This window comes from Scophthalmus maximus, chromosome 8, assembly GCF_022379125.1.
Source record: "Scophthalmus maximus strain ysfricsl-2021 chromosome 8, ASM2237912v1, whole genome shotgun sequence".
NCBI lineage: Eukaryota > Metazoa > Chordata > Actinopteri > Pleuronectiformes > Scophthalmidae > Scophthalmus > Scophthalmus maximus.
The window spans coordinates 18011460-18027726 of NC_061522.1; the positions used below are offsets into that span (position 1 = coordinate 18011460).

Consider the following 16267-nt stretch of genomic DNA (forward strand, 5'->3'; position numbering starts at 1 on the left):
GTGGTATCGTCCCATCCCTACGATAAAGTCCTAATAGTGGTGGAGACAGTGACATGTTCTGCTCATTGTAGAATTAAACGGCACCAGAAACTTTGCTTCAACTGCATGATCTTTATTGATTTTTGCTAATGCTTCCAAATTTTCACTCAATCTCATCCACATCCACATCAACGGTCTTGCTGGACTCGACCACCCTTCCATCCACAACTGTCTGCACCACTGTGATGACCTTTGTGACCACTGGAAAAAAAAGGGAGAAAGTAAAAACAACAATCATCAGCAAACCTCAGACATTTTAGACATTTTTAGAACTCAGCCTTATTTCAATGATGAAATAAGAATGTGTGACATATATGTGGGAAAACAATGCTTACCTTGTTTTGTGCTGGTAGTTGAAGGAAAAAAGAAATGAAGAAAATTAGTCAAGTGTTTTCAACTTGAGTGGATATTTCTTCACATGTAGTGTCTAATGCCCCCTCATCTTTCCCACAAGTCTGTCATCACATTTTTAAACTTCCCTCCCTCCTGGGTTTCTCTCTCTTCGTCGGGTCTCACCTTTCATCCTCCCCATCCAGCAGCCTCCTGTACTCGGCGATCTCCAGCTCCAGCCTGGTCTTGAGGTCCAGCAGCATGTCGTAGTCCTGCTTGTTGCTGGCGATGCTGGCGTGGAGCTGGGACAGCTGAGCCTCCAGGCTTGTGACCATGTTCTGGAGGTTCGATAGCTGTGCTGCATAGCGGCCCTGAGTCTCTGCCAGGGTGCCCTCCAGAGATGCTTTCTGTGGGGGCCAGAGGAAGCAGGTGATTTTGGGTTAAAGGAGGTCGCATGATGCTGGTAAAGCAGTGTGCATGTAAAGATTTGCGAAAAAGGCCTGTTTAACCAGCGCCATGTGTTTCTGTGGCCTTATTTGTTTTCTTGTCGAGACCTACATGTGTAGACTGTGAACGCTCCGGTAAGTTCACAAAATGTCAAACAATTTCTTCGAACCTCCTTCATCTACAATTAGGATTTAAACCCTCCGAATCTAAAGTGTTGTTATTAGGTGTAGTCCTGGAAACATAGTATCACAGTGTCCAACCTAGGAGATAAATCATCTTTATTTTGTTCTTATGTTGACATACCATGCTCAAATGGGACTGGAGTTCAATCTGAAGCCTCTGGAGGGTGCTCTTCAGTTCTTTAATCTCCGTGCGGGACGACACCAGAACCTCTGTGTGTGTGATCACGTCCTGCTCCACTGCTGAAATCTGGACACAACATTGCATGTGTTAACTAAGAACATCAAGTAACCTCACTTGAACGAATCAACCGCCGCGATGTTTCACCTTGTTCTGATACCACGACTCGAGCTCTTTGCGGTTCTTGCCGATCACTCCCTCGTAGTATTCTCGGATCTCTGTCATGACCTTGTTCAGGTCTGGAGAGGGAGAGGCGTCCACGGCCACGTTGACCTGTCCGCCCATCTGACTCCTCAGCAGAACCAGCTCCTGCAGGGGTCAGAGGGAAACACCTTGATCAGTGACTCTGCATTGCACTGCATTGATTGCATGTGGGTTCTTTGATCTCTGCTAAATGTGTGTGTGTGTCTGTGTGTGTGTGTGTGTGTGCGTGCGTGCGTGCGTGTGTGCGTGCGTGCGTGCGTGTGTGTGCGTGTGTGTGTATGTGTGACAAACAGTAGCGATGAGCTAATGGAGGGAGAGAAGAATACGAGGAAGTGTGCAGAGAGGAGAGGGGCAGCTTTAGGAAAAGAGTGAGGGTGGCAGGCCTGTTTATGTAAGCTTCAACCTAACATGGTGTTTCCTCAGTGTTATCAGCGGTAAGGCAGAGGTCACTGGTGGGAATTGTGACCAGATTAAACCAGGCTCACAGTGAATAGCTGGTGTATTTACCTCCCTGCTCCTGAAGAGGGATGATACTGAACGTTGTTTAATTAATCACCAGCGTAGTGACATACCTTCGGGTCATGTGCATACACAGTGTGGGTGTTGGTCTGTCTATGTGTAGCGATATACTGCGCGACGGCAAACGCAAGCACATTCATCTATCTGCTTGTAAAGCCTCTGTCAAAAAACTCCAACTGGTGAACATGGGTGCGCCACAACTCCATGTCCCTCATCTCACCTCTTCGTGGTTCCTCTTGAGCATGATGAGCTCGTCCTTCAGGCCCTCATACTGACTCTCCAGATCCATCCTGGCCAGGTTCATATCATCCAGCACCCTCTTCAGCCCGGAGATGTCCGCCTCCACAGCCATCCGCATGGCCAGCTCGTTCTCGTACCTGGGGCGGGGGTGACACAGGAGCACGGGCAGACAGGTCAGGGAGGTTTCAGTTGTCAGTTAGCCCTAAGATACCACGTTGATGCTCGATGTAAAGCTTCACTAATGTGGTAGGATGGAGGCATAAACAGAGAGAGCCCACTCACTTCATTTTGAAATCATCCGCAGCCAGTTTTGCGTTGTCAATGTCCAGGATTGTCTTGGCATTGAGCCTGGAAGCGTGGTGAATCTGAACAGGAAAAGAAAACAAGGATCCATGTAAAAAAAAGAAAGATGGCTCATGTTTCATACATTTTCACTGAACACAAGATTCTGACCATTATGGGTGTTTCCAGAGCTACACTGATATTTGACAGTTTAAATGGTTGGTTGATGTAAATATCTAGTCTTTTTTTAAAGAGGGATCCCTTAAAAATGTGCCTCTCACAAAAATGTAACACATGATTGTAATGGTTTTCCATAGTTGAACACTTATCTTTGTGAATTGTGAAATGTGTGAAATTGATGTATTGTAAACAGTCGGATCATCATACCGACTTGCTGATAGGTTGCTGCTGTGACACTAAATGCTGTGGTCAGGATGTGATGCACAATTGGAGTGAATCTGGTATGACAGTCATGAAAATGATCACCGACCTGTTTTCTGTTCGTGGCATGTGCTAAGACGGCCTACTTCTATATACCTCCTACCCACCCACTATTGGAGAATGTTCACATCGGAAAGATGAGAAGAGATAAAGACAACACTGAAACACACTCATGTCTCTTTCTTCTTACCCTGTCCTTGAGCTCCTCGATGATGACAAAGTATTTGGTGTAGTCGTGGGAGACGACAGTTCTGGTCTGGTACCAATCTCTGATCTGCTTGTCCAGGCGGTCGTTCTCCTTCTCCAGGGTGCGCACCTTCTCCAGGTAGGAGGCCAGACGGTTGTTCAGGTTTTGCATTGTGCCCTTCTCGTTGGCACCGACATGGAGGTCCAGGCCGTCAGCCAGGTCGAAGCATCCAGCGGCCGATCCATAGCTCATCTGGGACGAGGAGATGCGGGTGCCACGACCACCTGCTCCGCCGTAGACACTCATGGTCTTTTGGCCGTAGGATCTGCTGCTCAGCGACATGTTGGTGGGTTTGGATATGGAGTTGATCTGCAGTTGAAAGCATCACTTCGGTCCCCTTGGTTATATAGCGGCCACACGCAGTAAAGAGGGAAGGGCTTTCAAAGACAGTTGAAAGGGAAGAATGCGGCCAACAGGCAACCCACCTACTCGTCTATTCAATCCCTCCATCAACACGGGTGTGGTAACTGCTGGGTAGGGGTTCTTCTGCCTCTTTTCAGGTTGAACTCGTGATTCCACATTTTATCGTTGCTCAATGAAGGGCATTCCTTGAATACCGCGGTAGTACGTTTTCCAGAGTCCTGAACATTAAGCAGTTTGTAATTGGCTGTTATGAAGCAGATTTAGAGACACAAACACATGCAGTATAGTTTGAAATGCTGCATTAATGTAGAAGAAAGTGTTTCACTCTTTTGCATAACATTGCTCACAGCCGTGAGAAAAATGGCACATACCAGAGACAATGTCACCTCAGTGAAACTTAGGGCTAAAGGTTGAAGGCAAGGCATTATTAAAGAAGTTATTTTTGTCACGTAAAACAGAAAAAAACGTCTTACAACTAATATCAATTTAGAATGAAAAGCACAATATTTCATCGCAATCCTCGTCCAAGTAAATAAAGTGCCCTTACTGTACCTGCTCTTCTCAGGTTAGGGGTGACATATCGCTCTGGATGCTAGATGCTCTCAGGTTAGGTTTGCATGATATTTCTTCTGACCAATTTTCGTGATCATTTCGAACTGTGCTAGTTTTTTTTAATTGAACAACTCGTCAGCTAAAGGACGGGCTGCCATGACACGTGGAACATACATTCATGCCTCCCCCAGGAAGAATTGTAATAGCTGTGGGGATCCCCCCTGACTTGCTTATGACAAAGCATGTACAATCTGCTGGTGATAGCATTTAGCTCAGAGCACCATGCTGTGCCTGCTACGTGTACGGCCCAACAGAACCTCTAGCACGGCTGCCTCATAAAGAACCTCTCTGTATAAAAATGACAAAACTATAAGGCAACCTACATGGGATTGGCTGGAGCCAATCCCATCTAACAGTGGGCGAGAGAAGGGGTAACCCTTTTGCGGGGCAACTGTAGCTCAGGGGGGTAGAGAGGCCGTGCCATGCCGGGCCCGCATGACTCTGCATGACTCTGAACCCTACATTTTTGAAAAAGTTTGATTAATTATACGATTAATTGTACTTGCAGTACATTGATGTTTAATTTGTTATTTCCTCTTGACAGAAAGGAAAGAAAAAACAACAAACGTATAATTAGCTGACTCGTGGATTGCAACATAGACCGGCAAACACTGAGATTTAATAAATGCAACAGACACTATGGTTTCCTTTGGATTATTTCTCCTCCAAATCATGGGCAATATGTAAATCTGATGAATTCCTAACAGGCTAAACTTGTTCCACTGGTGAAACAGCACCGTCCAATGTAACGACATATAACGAAATGGGCTTTTGTCGGTTTCTGATCATCATGCAGACTCCTCATGCCAGCAGAAAAAAAACATTATCACCTAGTTTTTACTCCCCCTCCATACTTTCTTTGAACAACAAAAGCATAGCTGTTGCCTTCCTCCCTCATCACTTCATAAACCCTTCAGTCAGCTGTCACACCGATAAGCAGGGTGAGGTCTGAAAAAGGGATGACTGATGGTTTGATTGCATCTGAAGAACGTCAGTGGGTAGTTTTTCTTTGAAATATGGCACGATTTAGAAAAATCATATACGGGACACATGACACAATCTGACAGACAAATAATAGGTAGTGAAATGATTTATGTGGGAGGACGTCTGTTTGAGATCCTTGGCTTGCAGTTAAAAAAGAGCTTAGGTTAGGTCACAATGAGGTGTTCCTTATCATCGAAGGTACTGTAACCATGAAACACACGTTATCGATCCATGAAAGTGTCCCAGTAAAACTGAAGACTGAGCAGCAGCGGTTAATGTGATAAGTTACACATATGGCTTCTTCTATGATCATGTGAAACTGTGTCCTGTGAAAGAGGCCTTTTGGTCGCTCAATCTGGTTTTATGTTCATGGGATTGAGCAAATCTCAATCAAGTGATGTCTTCATACTGCAGGACTTTCTATGCATCGTGCTAATTCTTTGACTTACCATACGTTGTAAACCTCGTGGGCCCAACAGAAGTAACCTGATCGGTATGATTTGCTTGTAAAACAACTTTTTTCAAAAAAGAATTTAACCTTAATCCTTTCAAACTTTTTCCTCATCTCACTGTAGAAAAGCGCTTTTGTTCTCTGGATCACTTGAGACAAGAATGCTGCTCTGCCTGCCTTCTCCAAGCCCCACCGACAAGTTACTACAAATTCCTTCTCAGAGATAAGCGATGTTGATGGTGTGTTTGCATGTGGTGAGGCCTGTCGGGCGTGGTAACACACCTTTGTGTACTCAGTGGTTGAGCAGCTCAACTTTTATGTAGAGTTTGTGATAATAACTGTATTCTGGGCCTTTTATTGCACAGAGGAGTGAGCTGACCTTTTAGTTTGGGGCAGAAACACAAACGGACACACTAAAGCACAAGGGTGATAAACTCACTCAGAGCTGTGCTTATGAAAAGTATTCACTCTGCTCATATTTTGTCTTTGTTGTAGTTTTTTGTTTGTTTGTGTTTTACACTGAACCGTGGAGTCTGTGCACTGATCAACAAGAACTGCACTTCAACGTCAATATGAAAAGTAGCTTTTTCAAATGGACCAAAATGAATGCTTTTTTTTTAAAGCGACTGGTAAAAAGGTTTAAAAGGTAAATTTCTATGCAATATATATGACTTTATATGAAATTTGTGTACCACATAGAGACAGTGGGGCCCTATGCGATAGCTGTTTGCTGAGTGTCCAGTTGTACCACGAAGAAAGTTTTTTTTTTTCTTCGTGAAAATAATGTGATGCATGCATGAATAGTAAATACCTGTGTAATGAAAGCTCTAATGAGTTCAGATTTAAAATAATCACGGATAGCTCTGAGTAAATAGACATTCCTGTGCACAACACAGTGAAAGAGGTCCCATCCCCTCCCCGCTCCAAGAAGTATTTGTGTCTTCTATACTTAGCAGCTCGAAGGCATGAGGTGCACATTTGTATTTGGTGAGATGAAGGGAAAATGCCCCCAGAGTTGTGCAATAAAAAAACCGTCTCGACACTTGGACCAATCAAGACGGAGCACGGACTCACGGCCTCCGTCAACGCCCCCTCTATTCTACAGTGCAGAACAGAACAGTATGAGAGAGAGGGAGGGAGAGGGACAGAAAGAGAGAGAGAGAGAGAGAGAGAGAGAGACAGACAGAGACAGACAGACCAGAGTGGTCACACATTTTCTGCTAAAAAGAAAGAACAAGAAGTGCATTGTCTCGTGTTTCTGCTCACCGAGGGCAGATACCTTCAGTCATTCACACAGACACATTCTGCCGCTGTTTGTTGTCAGCAGATTTGTGCATACTGTACATGTATTTACTGAAAAGCCACGTACTTTGTGTCAGACTGAAGAGTAAGTGTGTGTGTGTGTGTGTGTGTGTGTGTGTGTGGGTGTGACTTTCTGTGGGTTCCAAACATGTGGAAAACCTTTCTCGACACACTAAATCATTTCATAATTTTTGCACATCTGACAGTATTCGTGAGACAGTATTCTTTTGTTTGAGTTTTCATTTCTCCATCGACTGAGGCAGTGTGATAGATTAGTAAATAAATAAGAATGCTGATGGTAAACCCCTTGGAGAAAGTCTGGTTCACCGGCACCTCGACACTCTCACAGCTTCCTCGGGCGTGGCATGGGTGATTCACTTTGCGACTCCGACACAGAAGTGACGCATGCTCAGTTCACTCAAGAAGCAGTTTCTGGACGTACAGCACTATCACTAGATGGTGCACTTCGTCTGTAAATCTCACCTCCGCAGCTCAGATGTCTGTCCCACAGGCTGGGTGTGGCTGCGTGATAAGCAGTTTCATTTGGAGCGAAATATCTGTCCGCAAAGACCTTATTGCCTTTTCTCCGGCCTGATTTATGAAACTTTTCGTGCAGGTTTGCAACATGCCTTCTGTCATCATTCATTGCAGTTTTCTGTCTATATTTAAAAGATAGTTCTCTGTAGCACAGGTAAGGTTACAGCCCAAAGCATGATGCTTGTTTTCTCCATGTCTGCATCCAGCTTCAGTTTAGTTCAGATGTCCTGAAGCTGAGCAACTACAGAGTAACTGAAAGCATTTATCCGGGAGACATTCATTCTTATGAGAAATTCTATAAATGTGACACCATATGACACCTTTCTTTTCACACGCATGCTTTATACCCATTTATCAGTTCCCTGTTTATCTAATGAGATTTAGTAGTTAGATGTAGCTACTATAAAATGGGGAATAAGGGAACTTCAGTGAGACCAAGTATATGTTCTATTACGACTTTATTGGAGGTCTGGTGACACAACATGAGTGGGCATAAGAGAGTTTATACATACAGCTGATGATAACACAATGTACAAGTGAATGGTTTAACTCGTTCTGCAGAAACTGGTTCCACATAGAATGAGCAAACGAAAAACAACATGTCACATTATGTCTCACTCACTCACACACACACACACACACACACACACACACACACGCACACGGTCACAGGTGGAATCCCACCTCTCAGCACATTTTACTGGAGATGTTCAGGCAGTGGTTCATGTCCGGGACATTTGACAGATATGTCGCATGCTGGGACGTTGTTTGCAGGTTGTTGAGCAGGATGTGATATAGCCCGTGGAAGGGTGTGGTACATTCTAGAGGAGGCTGCCCATGGGCTCACATCTGTGATTCATTGTTTCTCACCTCGCACAGAGGTGCTGTCACTGCACCATTACATCTGTCTGAATCTAGGCAGGGTGGCGCAAGAGATTCTGAATGGGAGTGTTCGTATAGTGTTGTCGAGTGGGTACTTACTGAACAAGAAAGAACTGATAAGCCTTTCACACAGGGCGAAGAAAGCTTTTCATAACAGTCATACAACTTTGAAACTGATTCACAGAACAACACTGTTCAAGTGTTTCGAGATACAGGGGGAAGGGCAGGCTTTAAAGGTTCAAAAACCAAAAGCGGCGGTGGCTTTGGTACTAGCTGTCAATCATACTGTATCCACTTCCCAATGCATACGGTGCTTTAACGGCTATTTTTTTCCTTTATTAAATGGGAACGTTATTGACCTACTGAACCTCACGCTGTATCGAAGAAAACTTGAAACTAGTGAGAAATAGGTTAATTATCTCATAGACTTCTATAGAAACTGACAACCAGTGGAGTCGCTTTCGGTCACAAACTAAAACATTGGAGCAACATCGATCGAGTTGTTTAGTTCACTCCTGTCATATATGTGCAACCTTTTCTGGGCTTCACACTGAGACATAGCATATTTGTCATTCCATAATCTATAATAGAACATACCACAACTCAAGTTCAGTGCACGGAAGAAAATAAAGTTTCTTTTCTAATGTACGGTGATGTTCGCCCGCACTGTGTTGCAATAATCACCTGAGATGAACAAAACTTTGTGTAGGTATACCTGCAGCGAGAAACATGCGAATCTTGTGTCTGCTGGTGAGGAAACTGTAACCTTAACCGCCGTCGGTTATATGACATGATACGATGCTTAATATCTTTTCGCCACGGAAGTGACCGGTCTGTGACAGACATGGGAACGCTGGCCGACTCTCATTCCCACCGCACCACGACACTGATGTGCACGGACAATGTTATGTATCTGCAGGTGCAGGAATCCAGGCCATCCAGAAACGCCGAACAATAGACGAGATTTAAGCAGTAAAGTGTGAGCAGTGTGGTGACGCATACCGTCTGCCATGCTCGAGGTTGCTATGCTGCCAATAAACAGTGTTATTATTTTGATGCCGTTTTGAGTCTATGGTGATTTGAGGGTGATGTGCCTAAGTCAACAAACAGAACAGTGGACTTCCTTTCATGCCTCCTTACGCCCTGAGACTTTGTTTTAGCACTGAAAAGAAAGGAAATGAATCCAAGTGTTGTTACGGGGGGTAATCTTCCTACTACACTTCATTGTGAGCCATTAAGATGATTTTGGACAGATTTATGACCTAAAGCGTTGATTTGATGTTTTTTTAAAGTTACATGTTCCACATAGGTTTCTCTTCCCTTTAATATTTGAAATTGCAGCACAGTGCACTGTAATTAATGTAACACTGCAGCATTACCTGACACACATTACACAACAATTAACACGTTGCCCTGTGAAACACAAACATCAGTGCAAAAGGAGTGCACTTCTTTCAAATCAGTTATCTTAGCCTGAAAAAAAAAAAAAGTTGGAGTCTGTTTATCGAGGAACCTTATCTTTATTTATACTTCACATTTCTCAATAAGCAGTCAGATTCCAAGAGGGGAAAGGGTGGAGTAGTATTTCTACTGAGTCATGCAGTTTATTATTAACAATACAGCCTTCATAGGATTCAAGTGTGGAATCAGTGATTTAGCCGTAGATATCAGATCATGTGTGTTTAATTTAAGTTAGTGGAAGTCTTGCAGACACTGATTGTTTTGAGTAAATACTCAATGCTGCTTAACCAGATACCAAAAGGTTAATCTGGGTCTAAAGCTCTAATGAGAAACTGTAAACACAGTCATTACATGTCTCACACATTCACCACAGTAACAATTTAATTACAATATGCCCAAAAAAATAGGTTGCATTGATATTTCAATTAACACAGAGGAAAAGGGAAAATTGGAAAAAAAAGATTCCCTCCAGCATAGTAGAGGAGATTTTTTGCGTTTGTCAGTCAACCATGAGCATGAGTCATAGGGTTGGCTTTAGTGAAAACTCCCATCTATGGTCTCCAGCCATGAAGTCATCCGCTTCGCTTTGACATGTTGTGAAGCAGTCCGACTGCACACAAGGCTGTGTCTTCGGCTGCCCCTTTCTGTCTCTCCGCACCGCTGCCAAGATCAACACCGATTCAGTTACAATGCAAGGAAAAAGGTTTCATCAGAACTGTGACCGATTCATTTACACGGCGTGTTGTGGATCCTTAGCCTGGGACCCCGACGAATTCTGGGAGCTCATTTCATTTGCTCTGCCCGACGACGTCTGGATCCCCTCCATTGGGAAGGGATTTCCCTCAGGCAGAAATCTTGCCGGTCCAATCACAACCGATTGTCTGATAATGGACGGAGTTTTTATACCGTGACGCGGAGAGAAGCGACTTTTGTAAATAACCAAGATGGCTGCCGCTGATGAACGAAATTTCTCCCACAAAAATGGCAGCACTCGTTCACAGACATTGTGGACTCATCATCACAGACATCTCCTCTCTGCTCTCGTCTCTTTACATTTTCGCGTCGCTCATCAGACGTCACACTATTCTTTGCACTCACTGGTTGTGGGTCAAACTCACCTCAGTCTAAATGCTGAGACATACACTGCATCAGCGGGTCTGAGTCCCTTCCCCTCACCCATGGGACGCCCAGCAGCACCTTCCAGGGTTCGGTGAATTTTCCCCTTCTGAGCTCGAGTGGGAGTTTTTCTTGTTCTCAGCAAGGGTCTTAGTGTAGAGGAGTTCACTGTTTTCATAGCCTGACAGGCCCTCAGACTATAATTAACAGTAATTAAGGGCTGCACAAATAAACTTGACTTGACTTGTTTCTAACTCCAATCAAGGCAACAGCAACCTGGGATCAACTGTCAAACCACAAAGGGCTTCAATAATCCATTATTAAAGTGACTTCCCTTCTTAAATAAGACTTGTTGAAGCAAACTGTCTAGAAGACTAAAAGAGTCCAGAATAATGAGGAATCAGTCTACATATTTTGTTATGTAGGTCATGCTTCAACATTTTGGGAAATATCTGTATTTGCTCGCTTGCCAAGAGTTAGATAAGATGTTGATGCCACTTTTGTGTCTTTTCACTAAATACGAAGCTGCATACAGAAACCAGCTTCAGTCGCTTAGTCTGCAGACTCAGAAACAGCCAAGGTGCAATGACCACCTGGTTTTCTGTTGACTGCCTGGCGACCACAGACGACGACTGGACTCCAGGATCTCGACGGCCGTTTCTGCACTTAGCCAAGGAATAGTCTTGGAACATAACAACAACTAAAACCACGACTTGACCTTTTAACTGACCATCTCCAAGAAGCGCTACGACCTGCAAGGCGAGCAGCATGACCAAGACAGCCAAAGGTCAATAGGATAGTTTTTCGTTTGCCATGCCAGCTAATCTGATGAGAAGAAGGTAGTATGAGGACAGAGTTGTGGAATTTGTGAATGTAATTCATTTATTTATTTAATACAGTTAAGTAGAGAGTGACCAAACTCTGCTCAAATACACCCAGTATATGAAGCATGATCCAACGCTCCCTCTGACTGAGGAGTGACCCCGTGTGCTAGCCTGCACCCATCCCCCGCTGACACCAGATGTTACGTTACAAGAGCACAGAAATTGGCCAGAACCCAACTCTGAGATAAGGAGGATGCACTCACATGGAAATACACACTTTAGCATGCACACATACACTCTGGGAACGGGACATTTACTTATATTCATTTCCTGGAGACCTATCCTAAACCTAACCATTACTTCTTCATGCCAAACCCTAGCCCTTAACCACTGACATAAAAAAAACAGCCAAATGAGGACATGGGTTTTGTCACCAGTTGGACACGCCGTCCCCAATCAACTGTTTTTTTAGACTGAAGGTTGCCAATAACAAACACACACACACACACACACACACACACACACAGGATACAGGACTGAGGGGGGATGTTATGTGTGCTATGGTGAACAATGGGGGGCTGAAGAATTTCCCTAAAAGGGTTTGTCTGAAGATATGGAAACTGGTTTGTGGTTCAAGGCTACAAAGTTTTCATGCCGCTGTCAGTCAGTAATGACTTTATTAATTTCCTGCTCACTTTATCTGGTCGACTGCAGTGCCAGGCAGATTAAAGGTGACACTGCAGACACTGATGAAAGATATTATTTGCTTGAGTACTTGATTCAATTATTGACTTATGGCAGGACTCTAAAACAATAACTGCACCTTTTGTTTGTTGAAGGATACACAGTGGCTGGTGTGATCAAGACTAGACCTGCAGGTATTTCCTTTAAAATCCTACATACATACATTCAAATATATACACTCCCACAGAGAGATCCCCACAGATCAACTGAAAACACATGCACACACACACACACGCACACATTCACACACGCACACACACACACACACACACACACACACACACACACACACACACACATTGCATAACTGTTACCTCACAAGAGTGGAAAGAAACCAAACTCTGGTCCTTGAAGGAAAACAAATGATGGAGGTTCTGCTCAGCCTGTGGTTAAAGTGTAAAGGAAAACTCCCTCCTTCCCTCTCTGCCTCCCTCCTCCCATCCTCCCACCCAGGCCCGCCCCGGTCCAGCACTATATCAAGAGCCTCCCTCCCTTCATCCAACTCCAGTCCTGCTCCAGTTTGCAGCTGAACATTAGTCCTTTCTCCTCGTGTCCTCTTGTGACCAGCTAGTCAACCATCATGTTTTACAGCCAGAGCACCGTCAGTGGTCCCAGTGTGATGAGGCAGAGCCGCAGCTACACATCAAGTGTCCCTGTCCACAAGGCTCACAGCATGTCAGGATTCAGCCTCAGAGGCCCTCGCATCTCCTCCACCAGCTCCCGCACCGTCTCCTCTGGGTACGGCGGTGGCATGGGGATGGGCGGCGGTGGCTTTGAGCTGTCCAACGCCCTGGACCAGAGCAGCGGGCATCTGAACGAGAAGGCCACCATGCAGAACCTGAACGACCGTCTGGCCACCTACCTGGACAAGGTCCGCTCTCTGGAGGCGGCCAATACCAAGCTGGAGAAGCAGATCAGAGAGTACTACGAGCAGAAGGGCCCCGCAGCAGAGAGGGACTACAGCAACTACTGGGCCATTATCAATGACCTGAAGGACAAGGTATAGTGTGTGCCAACCTCCACTGCTCGAAACACCAGAAAAGTCAAATGTTTGCAGTGCTGTTAATGATTATCAAGTGAGGGATTTACAAGGGTGGAAAGTATTGTCTTGTCATAACAAGGACATGACAACTTTCCTTTTGGGATCAATACGTTGTATCTATCTATCTGTAACTAGAGACTGTATAATGTTAACTGTGTAAACATATGAAAATTAAAATCAGTCTGTGCTACTGCACCACTACACAGTTAATTATTCAGTTGATACATTTGCATTTTAACCAACTCCCATTGTCTCTGCCTTTTTTTTAAGATTGCTGCTGCCACCATCGGCAATGCCAACATCCTGCTCCAGATTGACAACTCCAAGCTGGCTGCTGATGACTTCAGGACCAAGTAAGCATGAATCTGTCATTTTCTGTAGACCTATTCTTATTGTGTTAATATCAGACAAGAAGGAGAAGAGGTTATTGCTTTTTGCTTATCAGTGTTCTCTCCTCTTCAAACTCCTAAGATTCGAGCATGAGCTGATGATGCGCCAGTCAGTCGAGGCTGACATCGCCAACCTTCGTCGCCTGCTCGACCAGACCACCCTGACGAAGGCTGATCTAGAGATGCAGATTGAAGGCCTGCAGGATGAGCTGGCCTACCTCAAGAAGAATCACGCAGAGGTGACTGATGCACTTCCTCCAACCTGCATCAACACACCTATAGAATTCTGATGATGATGCTGACTTCTCTCTCTCATTGGTTTTTAGGAGCTGGCTGCAATGCGCTCTCAGCTCACTGGTACAATCAACGTGGAGGTTGATGCCGCACCCCAACAGAACCTCAACAAAGTCCTGGATGAGATTCGTGCCCAATACGAAGGCATCACAGACAAACATCGTCGCGACCAGGAGTCTTGGTTTAATGACAAGGTGAGAAGATTTTCCCATAAACAAAGACACCATATCGCACACTTTGCAAATGACTGGGTTTACGCCCTCCACAGTCTAACATGTGATTAAACATAATCCTCTGAAAAAGTGAGACAAACATTTACCAAGATTTCAACATGTGACTTTATTTCTTGCTCTAGTCGGCAGTCCTGACCAAGGAGGTGGCCATGAGCACAGAGACAATCCAGACGTCCAAGACAGAGATCAGTGACCTGCGGCGCACACTGCAGGGCCTGGAGATTGAGCTGCAGTCTCAGCTCAGCATGGTAAAAAAAACAAACTTAAACCCAAACCATGTGTTCGCATCACACTAATCTTACCTTATATGAGCAAAACTCCCTGATCCCCGTCTTGTCAGGGGGGAAATGGAGAAACAGCCAGTGAGAGATTAGGAAGAGAGGGTAAAAGAAGAAGGCTTTACTGAAAGAGAGGAAGGGACATAAGGAGGGAGATAAGAATGATGGGAGCTGTGGTGGGGGAGGGAAAAGGTTCCCACTGAGGGAAACATTTCACAGACATCTGGTCAAATTCTGAAAATGATAAAAGAGCTTGAAGTCAAATGCAGGAATGCTGACCTGGATAGCCCAAGAGTCGTACTCCCACTCCCTTGTCGGTGTCCAGCTGGAGTGAATCATTGAACACTCCCTGCAGGAGCAACACACAGTGGAGCAGCAGCTAAAAGACGTGATAAAGGAACGCATACGTGCTTCATGTGTCTGTCTGACATATATAATCCGGGGTGTGGCAGGTGGTGACAGGCTATAGCTTCAGTGTGTCCCAAGCATGGGCAACAAAACACACGCGTTGCAGTTCACGTGCATGAATTCAGCCAATGTTTTCCCCGTCCCTCCGCAACAGAAAGGGGCCCTGGAGAACACGTTGGCGGAGACGGAGAATCGCTTCAGCGCCATGCTCGCCGGCTACCAGAACACGATCAACATGCTTGAGGCCGAACTAGCCAACATGCGCGGCAGCATCGAGCAGCAGGGCCAGGAATACAAGATGCTGCTGGACATCAAGACCAGGCTGGAGCAGGAGATCGCAACCTACAGGAGCCTGCTGGAGACGGAGGAGTCCAGGTAGACAGGGTGACACGGGAGCATGCTGATACCAAGTCGTCTAGAAGATTTGCACATGGTTACTACTCTAACTGGTTTTCTTTACCCTTTTCCTTCCCTCTCCCTCATGGCAGACCCGTTGGTACAGGTGAGTGATGTCTGTCGTGACAAGACGTTACATAACCACTGTGTAACTATCGTAATAAAAGCCATCATGATTTCCTTTTCTTTTTTTAACAGGGGGCTCAAAGACCACAGTCACAACCACCACTGTGCGCTCGTCCAGCTAGGAAGTCCAACTGGCGGGACAAGGCTGTGCTCCGACACACACAGACACACACACACTCCGACTCATTAAAGCTGTAACACGAGATGAGTCAAACTGTGCCAAAGAACCCAAACTGAAGTATGTCCAAAGAGAAGCCCGTGTTTAAGTTTATACATGAAACAACATTTGTAGTTCAGAAGAAGAAAGTGTCCGGGGGTACTGTGTTTGTGTGTGACTGGTCTGAAAAAATAAATCTGCCGGTGAACATGAGAATCGTGTTGTTTTGTGTGCTCTTTCATAAAAGGACGGAGACTCTTCATCTTTTTTTCCACAACACCAATGTGTTTATGCAGTTGTCATGGCAACTGCGATACAGTCCGGGAGGTGGGTCAGGGGTTTTTGCGGAAATCTGTGTTATGTAACAGGAGCTGTTGTCAGGAAGGGGTGAACAATGGTTGACAAGCTCCAGTGTGGGAAGAGGATCCAGACGAGAGCGCGCTCGCAACGCACCGTCGAGCTTGATGCTCTCAAAACCAAACCAGCGCAGGAAAACTTTCAGAAAAGTGCAAGTTATGTGAGCAAATAAAGTAAATGACCCAAAGAGGTTTTTTTAAAC

At 45.0% G+C, this 16267-nt stretch overlaps 2 protein-coding genes across 2 annotated transcripts; one reads left to right on the forward strand and one right to left on the reverse strand.

Moving 5' to 3' along the window:
- Positions 1 to 91: 91 nt before the first annotated feature.
- On the reverse strand, positions 92 to 3439 carry krt98 (keratin 98). Its single transcript, XM_035636637.1, has 8 exons — positions 3053 to 3439; positions 2422 to 2504; positions 2120 to 2276; positions 1324 to 1485; positions 1120 to 1245; positions 556 to 776; positions 375 to 385; positions 92 to 240 (listed from the first exon to the last, which is right to left on the reverse strand). Exons 1-8 carry the CDS (start codon positions 3389 to 3391, stop codon positions 143 to 145), a joined length of 1197 nt encoding a protein of 398 aa, XP_035492530.1. The 5' UTR covers positions 3392 to 3439; the 3' UTR covers positions 92 to 142.
- A 9438-nt stretch (positions 3440 to 12877) lies between these two features.
- Positions 12878 to 15924, forward strand: krt94 (keratin 94). The gene is made up of 8 exons (XM_035636636.2): positions 12878 to 13385; positions 13698 to 13780; positions 13899 to 14055; positions 14143 to 14304; positions 14466 to 14591; positions 15184 to 15404; positions 15518 to 15531; positions 15624 to 15924. Exons 1-8 carry the CDS (start codon positions 12966 to 12968, stop codon positions 15671 to 15673), a joined length of 1233 nt encoding a protein of 410 aa, XP_035492529.1. The 5' UTR covers positions 12878 to 12965; the 3' UTR covers positions 15674 to 15924.
- Positions 15925 to 16267: the final 343 nt, after the last annotated feature.